At 36.1% G+C, this 17,043-nt stretch overlaps 1 protein-coding gene across 1 annotated transcript; it reads right to left on the reverse strand.

Moving 5' to 3' along the window:
- Positions 1–592: 592 nt before the first annotated feature.
- LOC134541716 (uncharacterized) lies at positions 593–17,043 on the reverse strand. Its single transcript, XM_063385363.1, has 3 exons — positions 16,825–17,043; positions 700–1,214; positions 593–656 (listed from the first exon to the last, which is right to left on the reverse strand). Exons 1-3 carry the CDS (start codon positions 16,948–16,950, stop codon positions 593–595), a joined length of 705 nt encoding a protein of 234 aa, XP_063241433.1. The 5' UTR covers positions 16,951–17,043.

Consider the following 17,043-nt stretch of genomic DNA (forward strand, 5'->3'; position numbering starts at 1 on the left):
TGGAAATTACAATTTTAAAAAGTATCACTCTTAATGAAGGACCCTTTACATGAATTGTATGTATTTGTGTTCTATGGAGGAAAATTTAACAACCAGACGACAAATACTCATAGTGTGCACAACACTGCATGTCTAACAACATCTGCCGGATCACACAAGTTATATGGACCTTGAAAGAGTTCATGAAATCGCATCCTCATGCTTACAGCCTATAACATGACGGGTTGTCGCAGCTGCTGGAAGACAGAATGGAAGAACAGGGGTCACGACAGCGACATACCGAATGCCTGCAGGGTCGTCATGACGCTGAACCCGCAGAAGACGGCCGCCAGCTTGGCGAGGCCGCCACCGGGCACAGCCTCCCGCCGCCGCTCGCGCTCCAGCACCTCGAAGAACGTGACGTAGAGGATGGTGCCGCCGGCGACGCCCTGCAGCGCCGCGACGGCCAGCGCCTGCGGGCCGCCGGGCGAGTGCAGCGTGACCACCAGCCCCGCCGCGACGCCCGCCGGCGACACCAGCGCCAGCACAGACACGTACAGCAGCACGCGCGACGCCGCGGCGCCCGACGTCGCCAGCTCCAGCCCCACGCACGTCAGCAGCGCGGCCGTGTGCACCGCCACGGCGGCGAACAGGTACCACGTGTCGCGCGCCGTCGGCTGCAGCCCCAGCGCCAGGCCCTCGAACACCGAGTGGAAGGACAGCGCGACGACCACCAGCAGTCCCCGGAGGCTCTCCGCCACGCTCTGCGGCGCGCGGTCCGGCGTGGGCGCCTCCCCGGTGTCGTGCACCCGACAGTGGTGGTGGTGGTGGTGGTGGGTCACACCTTCCTCTCCTCCTCCGACAGGCGGCAGCACCTGCGGCGAGTCCTTGGCCAGCCTGTCGATGGACAAGGACGAGACCAGCAGGTGGACCTGCGACGTGGTGGGCACGATCTTGCCGACCGTCTTCCCCGCCGGCGCGACCTCCTGCCGGACCTCCTCGTGCGGCGCGTCGAACAGCCGGTGCACCACCTCCTCCAGAAGGTACACGAGGAAGAAGCCCGCGCAGATGCACAGCTCCCCCCACGGGAACACCGAGTCCTTGGGGATGATGCTGTCGCCCTTCGTCCTGATGGCGTCCATGGCCTCCCTTACCTCGGGTATGATGTGTATGAAGCTGGTCGCTATCAGCACTCCGCCGCCAAAGCACAGGAAGTATGATATGAAGGCCTCCATCTGGAAGAAACAAGAAAATGAAGATGATCATTAGTAGTCACTTTTATAAACAAACTGTAGCCTAATAATTGATTATCTTTTCATACACTTGTAAACTCTTAAACACGAAGGAAGGCACATATTGAAATACGTTTATAAATGTTGTGCTTCAGTAGCGTGCCTTTTAGTTTTGAAATAAATTGTTATTAAGTTAGTATTATGGAATGGTGGAGTCTTGCACAGGTTGAAGGCTGAGAAGCAAGGAGCAGGTCAATAAACGACCACGATCTTGCTTTATGATTTCACGGTGGCCATCTTCGATGACTTTGACTGTGGTATTTGACCTTGACCTTTGACCTCGAATGCAATTTCTGATGTTGTTTGAACAAGGCTGCCATTTTGTAATCAGCTTCTTGGGATTCTAGAAATTTGGGCCATTTATGATTCTGCCATTTTGGATTATGAAGTCATGCCCATCAGAAAAAATGTTTTGAATTTATAAAAAAAAATACTTTTTTAATAATACCTTCGAGTCCTAGGTCCGAACCAGACGAAGCCATTCGATTAAAATGGCGACAGGCTGTTCTTCCATGGGGACTAGCAGCGTTCTGATCCACACAAATTTGACCAAGAAATATATTAGTTCCGTCAAAATGATATCATGGCGGCCAACTTCGATCCGCCATTTTGTTTTCATCTCCTAGATTGCTGCCATATTGGTTTATGTTTTACCTGCTAGAGTTCAGTACTTTAAATCAGTATACAATCAACTATTTTCGCGTTCCCCATCTTGTCGGCCATCTTGACAGCTATATTAAAAATATGTATATTTCAACCAAAAAAATATTAAAAGATCCAAAAAATAATAAAAAAATATTCTATTATTTGGTTTGAATAGTAAATTTCCTTGGTTAGATTCTTTTTAGATGCAACAATGTAATTTAGGCTCAAAAATATTTAGTTAATTGAATATTACTTAAGTTAATATTTCACCATTTAAATTAATGTTCCAAGTTCAAAAAATAAAATAACACATTTCACAAACATTATTTATACCATGTAATACATGTTTAAACAAGCAAATAAATAAAGACTTTAGCATTTCTCAATTAATGCATTAATACGTAGTCACCTCCATGAAAATGCGAACCATGGAATAACGACCCGAAGCTGACAAGATCGAAGACAGCGATAACACATCTGAAGCTGACATGATTGAAGACTATGATGACACATCTGAGACTGACACGATCGAAGACTGTGATGACGTACCTGCAGCTCACAAGATCGAAGACAGTGATGAAGGATTGAGACCAAAACGTTGGAAACGATGTGTTAAAATTAATTATTCTGATCAAGCTTGCGATGATCACTGGATCAATGACGAAAGTGACCTTGATGCTGATGTTGAAATGGAAGACTCCAGAGATCTTAATAATTCTTATTATAAACATGCAAGGAAGATGATAGCAGCAGAAGAGATTGATTAGGTACGCATCATGGGAATATCCTAACATATTGGTCGATAGGTTAAGACATCTACATGATTCGCTTTGTGCAGGAAACTATTCGCACACCAAATAATTATCCTTCATACTCAAAGTAGGTACTGAGGGAAGCTGGCTACATACATAACGACTTGTATATATTGCAGTGTATGAAATTGAAAGAAAAAATAATATTTTGGATTTCAAAAGTAATTGTTTTGTTTCTCGAAATCGGATTTCTATCTAATGTCGAGTTCTCGTGATAAACTTCTAACTTAAAGATGTAAAAATCATCACCACTGACTGATAAAATGGAGAGTAATAATAAATTCATACCAGCAATCAGGCCAAATTCGATCAAAAAATGTAAATGAAACCAGTTGGAGCCAAATGTAGATGGAGCAGTAGGAGCTGTAGGAGCTATTGGAGCTGTTGGAGCAATTGTAACAATTTCAACATTGGAGTACTTACAGCTTTGAGCGCTTGGAGCTGATGGAGCAATTAGAGCATTAGAGCATTGACTTTTGGAGCCAATGACTGTTGGAGCCAAAGACAGTTGGAGATAAAGACTGTTGGAGCCAAATACAAATGTAGACATAGACATTTGGAGTCATTGTATCCTACCGCATCTTGCGACCGATCATATCCTACTGTTGAATCTGAATCGTTATGTCTGTAGCCGGGGCGATTGGCCCCGTGGTTCGGAGACATGTGGTCTATAGCCAACATTGTACATGGCGTTGCCTCGTGGTCTGACACTTGGCCTATACGTCTAACATTGTGCAAGACCTGGTTGGAAGGTACTCAAATTAGACTTCAATGGATAGGCATAGCGAAAATGTATATATTACACCGGACAGGTATCTTGTTCAGAGTCCTTTTTTTGTAGAAAGAATGATTAATAAACTCCACAAAATGTAATGGGAAACAGAATAAAAAATATATTTTATCTTTTAGTTACTCTTATTACTGACTGTGAATCAAACCAAGGACGGGTACTGATCGAGTCAATAATTTAATTTTTTGTTGATTTTTGGAATTTTTCCCAAATTTATAGCGAAATATTTACAAATTTCCAAGATGGCGGCCAAGATAGCATCGGTAGCTTACTTACAGGTAGTAGAGGAAGAATCTAAGCCACTTTTAGGAATTTTTCTTCATGTTTGATTAAATAAGTGATTAAATTTTTATATTGGTCAAGGATAGAACCAAGGACAATGATCGATCGAATCAATTGGAAGCTGGTAGATGAGGAATTTATACCTTTTTAAGGTAGTTATTATTAATTTATTTTATGGAATTTGTTTTTTACCTGAAATTAAAATTTTCGCATTGAATAAGGATCGTACCAAGGACCTTAATATATCGAATCAATAATAATTTTCATAAAATAATTTTTATATTAATTTTGGATTTTTTTCGAATTTTTGGTCAAAAATTTAAGAATTACAGCTTTTTTTTAGGATTATTAAGCCGCTTTTAGGAATTTCTTTTTTCAAAGGAAAAAGTCATTTGGGGCATATAGAATTTTGAATTTTCGAGGAACTAAACGGGAATTTTTCCCTCAACAACTTGAATTTTCCTTTGAAATAGGGATGTTTATAGGAATTTTGTGTCATTTCGAGTCATTTTTGTGGAATTTTGAGGAATTTTGAGTCCAAGGTGGCCAAATCCTTACGACTGGCAGGCCACTACTACCAAAATCGTAGTCCAACAAGAAATACATTGCGCCCGAACATATTTTTATATATTACTATTAGTTAATAAATAAAACTGTAATCAAAAAATTGGGCTATCGTTTCTGAACTGTTTTACTCACTATTAACAATATGGTCATTAATGAAATAGTAAGAGAAATGTCACTACCTATGACTTACTCTTTTCCGGATCAATGATTTTCATCAACGCTCAATTACACTTATCAATGCCTTATAAATTTTACAGGTTAGTGTTTATAGTCTGTGTATCTCGTATTTGTTTGCCCTGTTTTAACTAATTTTAATATCACGATAAAGTGTTTGTGGACTCTGAAACCATCGCATGTATTTAACACACAAACCAAAACAAATTTGATATCTATCAAAACATTTTAACCTACTGATCTTTATCGGAATATAATTTATTCAGATCTACTTCTTACTTTGTCAATTTAATTCTCAGTATTTATTCTCCTGTGTTTTTAGCACAAAATTTTTTGCTCTTAGTACGTCGTTTTGTGCTTTCATGTATACCATTCAATCCTACGTAATTTAGTATTTTTTAATTTCGAAAAAATAAAATTCCCATCAATTTCGTTCTAGTAATATTTATGGGCTATTGAATATTTCATTCAATAAAGTTAAATTACTTAACTCTTCGTTTTCTTTAAACGAAGAGTTTAAAAACTAAGAGTTCTATGGTTTATTTCATTTTATAGCTGTGTGTCTTCTACCATACTTAATTTGTCAATTGCCACTGTATGTTTTAAAACTTTATTTGAATGTTATTTTCTTCGTTCAATAACCTGTAGTTATGTAACGTCTTCTATTTATATCTAATTGTTTATCGGTTGCGTAAAATATTTTCTCTCTTAACTTTGTTTATTATTTTTCAGGTTAACACTATTCACCGTTTTTTTCCCAAAACCCTATATCATTTCTCTTTAATTAATTTGACAACTTCTGGTATTTTCTAAGCTGTCAAAAAGTCAGTTAACTATTTGTAACAAGTAAATATTAATATTTTTTTTTTCTTAAGGTAGTTTGATAAAAATTTTCTTTTTCAAGTAAATAAAATGCATAACTTACAAGCAGTAAATATAGAACAATAAATTGATATAAGTTTCACATTTATGTAAGTCTTTTTAATTAGCTAATTTGTAAACATTTCAGAGTTTTGTTACCATTTTTGTTCGGAAGTTGGCGTAACCTGAAATTGATATAGAGAAAAATTTTTTTATAAAAAAAAGTGTTTTGAAATCTTAGATCTGTGGCAATATTCTTGATGTTATGAACATAGATCATAAATTTATTTTAGCACAAACTTACCTCTGTATGTAGGGATTTATTAAAAAATTCTGAAGTAAAAGAGGATCACTATTTAATTCGTTAATTTTTCAGAAGTTTATTATTGAATCAAACTAATCTAAAAGTAATCAAATGTGCTCTTATGGGTCCGAGGGGGATACTAAACGCATTGAGATTTTTTCCTAAGGAATGCTCTGACTCTCCAGGTGTTTATTTTTGTTTCAGTCATAGCGATAACCGGTTAATAGGCTACGCGGTGATTTCTTCTTTTTCTCGCGTTGACGTCAAACCTGGTCACAATTATCTCCAGCGCTTGTTGCGTAACTATTACCGCTCTGATCCGAAGGTCATGTTTTAGTTTAAAAAAAACAGACACAATGTTACAGCCGCATAAAACACAATTTTAATTTTTTGCTAGCAAAGTTGATAAGTAGCCTACTGATGACGCAATATAAACACGAAACTTTCTGTTTATAAGTTTCTAATAAAGTATCCTAAAAATAAAACCTTCCTTCTTTAGAATATTACGATGACTTCTTAATAAACTTTCGTCTTTGTTTTTACTTCCGTTTACATATTTAAGTTGAAAACCGTCATTAATCTTTTATAATAAGCTGATACAATACATGTAGCCATATTAAGTATTCTGTGAACAAAAATTATTTCAATGTATTCTAGGCAATAATCTAACATCAGTGAAGTACTAACAAAATTTATATGCCATGCTCTGTTTCAAATTTGCTAGAAAAAATATTGAAAAAGATAAGAGTAAATTGTACAATTGCAAAATAAATCATAATAATAGAAGAATAAAGCAAAGCAGGAGCAACAAGCAATTAAAAAAAAATTACATTGCGAAACCTTAAAAAGGATAGAATTAAAGTTTTTAAAAATTTCAAGATCAGTTTTCGCATGATTAATAAACAACTTGAAAATACGCTGTATTATTGTATGATTTGACACTCTAAGAGGAAGGTATATTTAAATTATAAACTAAGTATTACAAAACTTTCAGTGTGTTTAAAGGCACAAGTGATATAATTTTGTAAATTTAAAATACAGAAATCCATTTTTGCCTTATTTGCGTCATATACCTAGTTGACTTCCAGTAATTTACCAAAATAATTTAAATGAAAAATTCCTTTCGGCACAGCTTAGGCAGATTTTAAAGTACCTATTTTTTCTGGAAATATTTTGGAAAATTCTATAAACTCCTTGAAAAATTTAAGAACTTAATGAATTCCACATAACATCCTATATGTTAGCCAACATTAAAAAAAAGATCTCTTTAACATTTTCTCATATTCCATGCAGCGAAAATATTTTTAATGTTTTTAACTTAATGCATCCAACATTGAATGTCTGAACGAATTTCATAGTATGCCCACTAAGGTAGTTAATGCAAATATTTTTATTCTTCAAAAATTATTTTTCATTCCTTGTAATAATACGAAGTCGTATTAAAATTTTCTTTTTGGACAAAGTTTTGAGGTAACATTAAGATGTTATTAATAAATTCCGACGAATTTGATACTAAGAATTTAATTTTTTTTTAAATTTTAACCCCTGTTTTTACGGTGACAGTTCGTTTCAACAAAAATTGTTTCAGCCAAAAGTTTTAGATTAAGTTAAGGCGTTTTATAGTAAATTAAAATTGATTTGATACTATAGCTATTAAAATGATAGTGACATTTTGTATTTCTACCCATGTCATTTCCGCTCCTTGTAGTAATGGTTTGTATTATCAAAAATTGTTTTAGACAATAGTTTGAGGTAAAAATTATAAGATACACAAACAATTTGAACGGATTTGATACCTACTAAGAGAGTTATAAATATTTTTAAAAATTCTACCCCCTTTTAGCAATGGTTCGTCTAATCAAAAAATGTTTTAGAAAAAGGTTAAGATAAAAATTATAATAAATACCAATTATTTGAACGAATTTGATGGTGATGCCTACGAAGGGTGTTATTATTTTATTTTATTTTTTTTGGTTCTCCAACCCATGTTTTTCCAGCCCTTTAAGTAATGTTTGGTATTATATACGTTTATTTCAGAAGAAAGTTGAAAATAAAATTTCTGTGTTTTACAATAAAACAGAATGGATTTTACTGTATACATGGTACGAAAATTATGATTTTTTTTTTAATTCTGCCCTTTTATTTTTTCAATCCCCTGCAACAACGGTTTGTCTTAACGAAAATTGTTTTAGAAAAAGTTTTAGATAAAAACTAAGAGATTTACAAACAATTTGAATGGATTTGAACGGTTTGTCTTAACGAAAATTGTTTTAGAAAAAGTTTTAGATAAAAACTAAGAGATTTACAAACAATTTGAACGGATTTGATAGTGTACATACTTAGCGAGTTACAACTTATTTTTAAAATTCTGCCCCTTAATTTTTTTTTAACTCCTTGGAGCAATAGTTAATTTATTCAAAACATGTTTTAGACAGTTAAAAAAATATGAGATTAATACAAAATTTGTACGAATTCGATGTTTTGCTTACGAAGGGAGTTATGAATTTTTTTGTCCTCCAACCCTTGTTTTTTCAACCTCTTGCAGTTATGGTTGGTCGTTTAAAAAACCTATTCACACAAAATATACTGGTATTACTCCTACGTTAAAACGGATGTTTTATTTTCTATAGTATGTTAGTTACAGCAATTATTCTGTTTTTAAAAAACATTCCCCATTTATACCCCTTTGGTCGGATATTGCCCATAACGAACTCGACCGAGAGTTTACACTACTAGATTTCAAGTACCAGTTTGGAAGTGGTATGTAAAACTTGCGACAGTTATTGTGTCCACAATGTTATGATAAATATAAAATTTTAAGTTGACCATGGTTTTGGGGTCTATGGATCATGAAATAAAAAACTATATAAAATTTTTCTGAAAGTCGCTCCATGGTAACGGCTACAATAGGCAGTGTTTCTTTGAATCTACTTAAAACAGCAGGATAATAACATAGGTTATGAATCCATAAGGAAAAAAAAATATTCTTGACATAACGCCCTGTGATTTTTTTCCCCTATAGTCCACGTTCCGCCGCTACCTAATGATCTGCCAGAGTTGAGACACAGAATTGAAGAGGCTATTGCTTCCAGACGTGTTAAGCAAAGTGTGGGGAAAATTGGATTTTAGGTTAGATGTCTGCCGTATAAGTAAACGTGCACCTATTGATCATTTGTAAGAAAAACTAGGTTAGTTGACCTTTAATTTGATGTAGGGTTTGTAGCAAACAGTCTAAGTTAAACTGTTTTATGCCACTGAAAAAGGGACATTCTTTCATTGACAACGTGTGCTACCCGAAAGAGGTGGAAGTGGATCGGTGTGACCACCTGGCAGTGGGGAGGGACCCGCCATCCCACCGCGACCCAAGTTTGCACAGAAAACATTTTTCTGTGCTTTTACAAAAGATTCCTTTGAAATCCAGTTGCTAAGAAATAGATTGTAATACTACAAGAAATACATTGTAACTTTGTACAACACATTGTTATATATATATATATATATATATATATATATATATACACGAACAGTTAGTTTAAACAAAACTTTGTTATTTAATGAAAATTTAAAAAAAAATATTTTTAAACTTTGTTTTTTAAAATTGAAAATTTGAAATTAGAATATTGTAAATACATTTTCTCGATATTCCATTATGAGCATCATCTGTTGTTATTCAATTTATACTCTTAATGATATGTAGTTGAAAAACGCCATGTTGGTTTTAACAATTTTTATAGCATTTAATATTAAAGGTTTTGGCGCTGTTTGAGCATATCACTTAATTTTCAACGAGTTTTTGTAAATAATGGTTTCCGACTGCTACAAATAGTTTCTCTTGGGCAATAATAATTAGTGCTAAGTATTCAATTAAATTTTTTTCTTTAAGACTGGCCACAACTGTAATAACAAGAACAGATAGTTAAAGGAGTGCAGGACAGAGAAGAAGACTGGAATAAAGTGAAGGATGAGGAATGATGGACGGATAGAGGAAGATGGAGGCATTTTACTTTGGTGACCCAGCCACAGTCTGGACGTAGTTGACTATGATGATGTTGATGATGATGTTGATGATATATATATATATTACTTATTCGTGTGCAAGTCTTCATCATCATCATCATCAACATCATCATAGTCAACTACGTCCAGACTGTGGCTGGGTCACCAAAGTAAAATGCCTCCATCTTCCTCTATCCCTCCATCATTCCTCATCCTTATATATATATATATATAAACATATACATTTATAAAGAAAGTTCCTCAAGATAATACTGCGAATTGTTTTGCGAATATTGGCGCATAATTTTATATTTTAATTAATTTTATTCAAGCATAGTATTTTTAAGTTGTGGAAAATATATAAATAATTGGACTGTATTGTGTATTTTTATGCTTATTTATGGGCACAGTTAATCCTGGGAAGCTATTCGGGGAACGTATTACAAATACTGGGACAACACAAAGCATGAATTCCCGGGTAATCATCCGAACCTACATAGTATCACTGCGAACACTATTTCGTAGTGATAGAGTTGTTTTAAATTTAAATTTATAAATTAATCAATATCTGTTACATATTTTACATGAATATTTCTGCTTCGTTTACAAATGTTTGGCGGAGAGCTACAACGAGAGGCTAAGACAACCCATCCGGATATCGATGCCACCCAGCACCCTCAATGATAAACTGCGGCTGACTCAGAGAAGAGCCCCAACTGCAGAACACCGCAAGGTTCCTGACCAGTCCATCACATCTCTGCAGGGCCGGTCCATCACATCTCCGCAGGGCCGGTCCATCACATCTCCACAGGGCCGGTCCATCACATCTCTGCAGGGCCAATCCATCACATCTCCGCAGGGCCGGTCCATCACATCTCTGCAGGGCCGGTCCATCACATCTCCGCAGGGCCGGTCCATCACATCTCTGCAGGGCCGGTCCATCACATCTCTGCAGGGCTGGTCCATCACATCTCCGCAGGGCCGGTCCATCACATCTCTGCAGGGCCGGTCCATCACATCTCTGCAGGGCCGGTCCATCACATCTCCGCAGGGCCGGCGCGACCAAATAGGCGAACTAGGCAACCGCCTAGGGCGCCAAGTAGCTGGGGGCGGCGCAGCACGACACATAACAGCTCATATAATATGTTTAACGATTATTGAAACTAGATGAAAATGGATTTTTGTAACAGTTTGGAATGTTTATATTGATATAAGCAATTATTTAAAGTCCATGGTGACCTGCTTATGATTTGTAATAAGTAAAAAAGTAAAAAAAAAACACAAGCCTGCTTACATTTAATTCTTGACAAAATCTTAGGCTTACGTGATGTATTTTAAGGCAAGGAAAATTTTTTTTAGGGCCAGCAGTCCAGCAGGGGGGGGGGGGGGGTAGCATTAAGGTTTTTCGCCTAGGGCGCCAATTGACCTTGCACCGGCCCTGCATCTCCGGGACCGCTCAGACAGCCCAGAGAGTCTGTGATCCCGCCGCAGCCTATCCATCTACTAGCTTTCCAGGCCGTGTCGCCACTCTCCGCGTTCGCTCATCAGAGTGCACTGAAAATGGTTTTTTTGTTTTTGAAAATGGAACAGAAATACTCATGAAAAAATTAGAGATATTTGTAAATTTGTACATTTACATGAACACAACTGCAGTAACACTGGGTTCGGTTTATTACCCCGAGCATTTATGTTTTTTTTGTTGTCCCATTACCTCAAATATTTAAATTTATTGATAAACCATTCCCTGAATAGCTATCCAGTATTAACTGTGCACATTACTAAGCATCATACAAGAAAATACAGTCAAGTTGTTGAATATCCGATTATATTTTTAATGGTTTAAAAACAAATAATACTTGAATGAAACCTAGATTGAAAGATAAAATTATGCGCAGATTTTTGTAAGAAATACTAAGTATTATATAAAAAAAGTATTCCATATGTGCAAAAATAACCATAGCCATGTATAGTAAAAAGTTGCAATTTCTTTCTTGTGGTACTGGCAACTGTTTTCCAAATGTATCTTTTGTAAAAAAAAGTACAGAAGATTATCTTCTCCTCTGGAAGAGCTCTAAGCGACCAGTCAACCGGCATGACGGGGTGAGCGAGCACGCTCGTTTTAAAACGAACACGCTCGTTTTGAGCAAAAACGCGCTCGCGTTGAGCAAAAACACGCTCGTATTGAGCAAAAACACGCTCGTATTGAGCAAAACACGCTCGTGTTGAGCAAAAACATGCTCGTGTTGAGCGACCACGCTCGTGTTGAGCAAACACGCTCGTGTTTGAGCAAATACGCTCGGCGCGGTCCACGTCTGACGAGGCGCGCCGCCGCGCCGGTAGAAACTGTCTCCACGCTCGGTCGCCCTCGCCACGGCCTGGTTTCGTAACGGTTCCGTGCAAGCGGGCCGGGATGCTATAACTGGCGATTACTCATCGGGGACTGCGTTACGAGACAGGCTGTCGACCTCACCCATAGCTGGAGAGTCGCTGGAACTATTCCGCAATTAGATGAATATAATTTTCTTATACATATATAAATTAGATTAGGCAAAAAAGCACTTAGTGCTGGAATGTCTCGTCATAAGTAACAAATCTGTAAAGTGTAAACTTGTGTTAATAAAAAAAATTTTGAATATGAATTTGATGAATTTCAAAACAGTATACCGGGTCTCGAAAACCCCCGCAACGCAGTAATGTTATGTATTTTCCGATAAGGAACGGTTTCAATGGCAATTGGAAATATATTGAAATATTTTGAATTTAAAACCTATCACTTGCGAGGATAAAATAATGGCAATCATTTCTAACATGAACAGAATTATAGCAATTATAGCAACCGCAGAAAAAATAAAAAAAAATATGTTATTAATCTTGTGGAATAATATCACAGTAAAAAACATATTTAAGAGAAAAATAAACTACTTCTGTGTAAAAAAAATTATTTTCTGAGTTAGGACACAGAGCATTCTTAAAAGTTTGTATTCTTAATTGAGTCTTTTAAATTCATTACTTTCGTTTCAGCAGCATCGCCACATAGAATCCAATTATTTCAAATATTTATAATGAATTTGAATAAATTAATATATATACACATGTACACATATATATTAACAAACAAGTTTTTTTCTTTAATTGTTCCTCTTTTTCAATGTAAGACGTGACAAAGAATATTTTTTGTAGTATGACTAACTTTTAAGAAAGGGAACACTGAATCAGCGACGCTTTTATCTCTTGCTGAGATCGCTACGTGCGATAGTTACCAAACACTTCTATGCGGTTTTTAGGTCTCGTTCCAGGAATCCTGGCTGGTTATCAAATGATACCAACTTCGATTCCCGGCCGAGTCGGTTTACCTCTGATAAAATTTCCTCATCGGGCATAGGTTTGATTTGAATGTTTTGTGTTCCCTTCATATAGACAATGTGTTAGGAAATGGCGGCTCACTCCAGAATTATCTCGACCATCCTGTCCTAGTTACACCAACTCCATATAGCTACGGTTAATCAACCATTGTTCGGTGCTCATCAGTTCTGAGGAATACCCTTACTTACCTACAAAAAACAATATAATCTTACTGTAACGTATCCAAAATATTGGGGCACATATCGATAGTCAGAACGTGATTAAATACATTGTGAAACATTCCCCTGATAATAGGGGCTTTAAAATAAGATACCCAGGTGGCAACCAAAGTGCTCATTAAATGTCATTTTGGTTCCACAATTTCGCAATTAACGTTTAATCATATTTGCAAAAATATTTCAGTAAAACCAGAGCTAATCCTTTTAGCTTGTTAATTTAAGTATTCTATTTGTCAGTAAATCAAATTTCAGGTGTAATATGAGCTACTACTGGAGTTAAAAGTCGAAAAAAGCTGGTAAATATACAGGTCCCAACATATTTAAATTCAATACCACAGAAGGCAAAGAGGTTATAACATAAAATTGTGACAGTTTTGTAGTTTAGTACTCTATAGGATCAGCAGATGAAGTCATAAGCAATTTTCAAGAAATGAAATACAAATACAAATATTTTCTTTTAAATTTATTCAATATTCGTTTTCTTGAGTCATATTTTCAGATTGGAATTAAGATGTGGTGGACATATTTACAATACATATACGAAAACACGTTAGAAATTAACTTAATTCATTATGCAAAAGGATTATTTTTATCTCAAAGAAACTTAATAAAAAAATAATAGCAGATAATTATGGCAACGATCACCAAGACACCAAGCTGATGTGACGAACACGATTAAACGAATGATTGTGCAACAAGTTGTTCGAGTTTTTGCCGAAGAGGGGTTGATGGGGGGGGGGGGGGAAGGCATTAACATTCATATATAAATAATTTGTTTTTGACTTGGACGATGTTAAAACATAATTTTATTTTATTTCGGTTTCATCGCGCTATTCTAATTTCATATTGAAACTATTATTTAATCACAAAGAGAACCTTATATATATATATATATATATATATATATATATATGTGTGTGTGTGTGTATTGCAGTTAGTTATGAATAATTATGCCAGTGCTTCAAAATTCTATTATTGTAACAAGATAACTTCTAGAAAATATAATGTTTGCCTACAAAAAAATTAATATCTATTTATTTCCATGTGATGTGTAGTTTAAGTTTATAGACAAAGGATGTATTTAGACTGAGATGAAATGTATTACATGTGCGTTCCAGCACCTATTAAGGCATTTATTTATTAAAGAGACTTTAAAGGGCAATTCAAAATAAACACTTTATAGTGTACAATCTTAACTTAAGAACGTATATCACTGCTTGCCTAAATCATTCTCAGTGAGCTTATTGAAACACTTCCTATTTTATTTCCGCTTAACAAGAAACAAAATACATAATAATGCGATCATATTTTTTATTACCTTTTACCATTTCCCGTACCAACACGTGAAGATATAATCTTTATGCACACACTAATCCTTAGTACACAAACATTAGGCCAGGAAAATCGCGCGCATCAGTATCCATGTGATAATTCGAAACTTTATGGTATATGGTGACCAAACACAACGCGATAGTTTTTTTTTTCGTAATAAAGATGTATCCTTATTACGACTTAATGAAAAATAGTGGAGTATTATAAATCATAGTGCTATTTTGAAATTTCCAAAAAAGTCCCTACCAAAGCAGTTTTTAAAAACAAGTACTTGATCACTTAATTAATTATTTGTTTTAATATTGCTTAATATTAGTGTTTCAGCAGAATGATAGCGGGAGAGATAGGTACAGAAGAATGGAATCTTGTTGTCGACTTATTTTTTGGCCACAACATATTTGTGTTGATTGTTTTTAAATATTTGCCTTTTTTAAAGCACACAATTAATATATTGAATGAAGTTAATAGTGAGGAACTGCTACAAATAGTTAGCTATGTTTTATAATTTAACATGGAATCGGTTTTTGGGAATTATTACCTTTTTAATCATGCAGCTCATACACACTAATATTATGGTCATTGAAAATATATTAAAGCGCGATAGCTGTCTTCCCGAAGGTCAACTTGCAATGATAAAAAAAAGTTGTTTAGTTATAAAAACTGTTGAAACCATTATTTGATTGGTCGTCTGATATACCACTCTCGAGTCCATAAAGCCTGCCACTGCCACGTGAAGCACACCTTAAGGGATGGGCCGCCGAATGGCGCGCAGAGCTCCGGGTGTGAGAGAGTCATTTACAATCCGCTCCAGATTTTGGAGTAAAACTACTTTAGGTGCGTTATGAAAAAAATGATGAGACCCTACAGTTACTATGCGCACGCACCGTGCAACGAAATTTTCACAGAATTAAAAAAAGGCTACATACAAAAAAAGGCAACATACAAATAAAAATTATATATGTACTTTCAAATCTTATACTTTAGTGACTGATATTGAAAACCGTTCCATATAATTTAAAACATTTATTTATTGTGAGTATTCGTAATACAAATTGTGTTAAAAATATTTAAGTGTATTTTAAAGTTTATTTATGTAAGTTAGGTTATGTTTCCGTAAGTAAAACGATGTCAGGTTACTTGTAAGTTTCCATTGTCGTTGGCAGGGAGTATGTGGACGGTTTAGTAGTCTTCTGACCGTTTGCATGGAAGTATTTGTGAGGTTATGTTCCCGTACGTATAATATATTTGCATCATAAATGATTACATTATTAATTGATAAACAATTAAAGTTAATAAATAATAATAAACATTCAATATATATTTATTTTTTTATAAATTTAAATTTATCTATATTATTTCACTAATTAATTATTTACATTTGTTTATATTAATATTCAAAACTGAAAAATTTTAAATTTTAAATATGATTGAATTAGTCTTTACCGATCGTTTTTATAATATTACTTCAATCCTATTATTTTATTTATATTAATTATTTGCATGCAACATTAAAGTTAGTTTTTATTACACCGAATAAGTTTAAATTCTGAAGTGCGTACATAAGTAGCCTACTCGAGCCCATTTAATTAATTATTTTAAAGTGTCTGTTTACGAATAGCATTTCAGAGCCACTGCACTTGTTCATAAAAGTTCTGATCCATTGGTTTCGCCTACAACCTGTACTTTAAAAACAGTGAAAAAAAAGTAAGCCAGGAATTTTCACGGACAATTTTAGGTATGAAACATTCTACACACAGTATTGGAAGTGGTATAGGAAAGTGCGATGTTCCAGCTTACAGTTATAAGGTCCCCTCTTGAAGTCCCGTAGCGACGCGTTACCGACGAGAAGACTGCATGCCATTTCGGTGCCTGGCGTGCTGGAGGACTGACCTGTTATGATTCGAATAACCTCGCTGCTCATATATTTGGTACAAAATATTTAATACAGTATGCCTATAAGGTTCATGACAACACTTGAAGGTAAAGTAAAGATTAACCTTACGTTAATGATATAGAGCGACAATGGCACACACTAGGAACAAAAATGGCTGCGTCCAGTATACGAAAAAAAAAAACAAGATGGCGGCCTACGACAGACTAAAACAATGTGGCAGTCTCCAGAAGACGAGTTGAAGATGTAATTGGAAATGCCAGAGTGGTGGGAGGGGCGTGCGAAGCGCGAGCCGGCGTCTCGGGGCGGAGCGGTTACCTTGCCGTGGCGCAGCGGCCCCTTGAGCCCCAGGCGCGTGGTGACGGCCAGGGGCAGCAGCCCGCACGCCAGCCGCAGCGCCCCCAGCAAGACGAGCACCAACACCTTGGTGCCGACGAGATCCATGCCCGCGGCGCGCGCGTGTGCCGCGGGCTGCGGGCCGGCCAGGGGGGAGGGGGAGGAGCCTGAGGCTGCGCGCGCACGCTTCCCTCTCCACCT

Source organism: Bacillus rossius, assembly GCF_032445375.1.
Source record: "Bacillus rossius redtenbacheri isolate Brsri chromosome 4 unlocalized genomic scaffold, Brsri_v3 Brsri_v3_scf4_1, whole genome shotgun sequence".
Lineage (NCBI taxonomy): Eukaryota > Metazoa > Arthropoda > Insecta > Phasmatodea > Bacillidae > Bacillus > Bacillus rossius.

What these genes read in the sequence shown, in the direction of transcription:
- LOC134541716 (XM_063385363.1), bottom strand. Translation starts at nt 16,950, where the DNA reads ATGGATCTCGTCGGCACCAAGGTGTTGGTGCTCGTCTTGCTGGGGGCG. An exon ending in GGCCGCTGCGCCACGGCAAG is followed by an intron (nt 1,215 to 16,824) that starts GTAACCGCTCCG and finishes TGTTTCTTCCAG; the next exon opens with ATGGAGGCCTTCATATCATA. An exon ending in CTGCTGGTGGTCGTCGCGCT is followed by an intron (nt 657 to 699) that starts GTCCTTCCACTC and finishes CTGGGGCTGCAG; the next exon opens with CCGACGGCGCGCGACACGTG.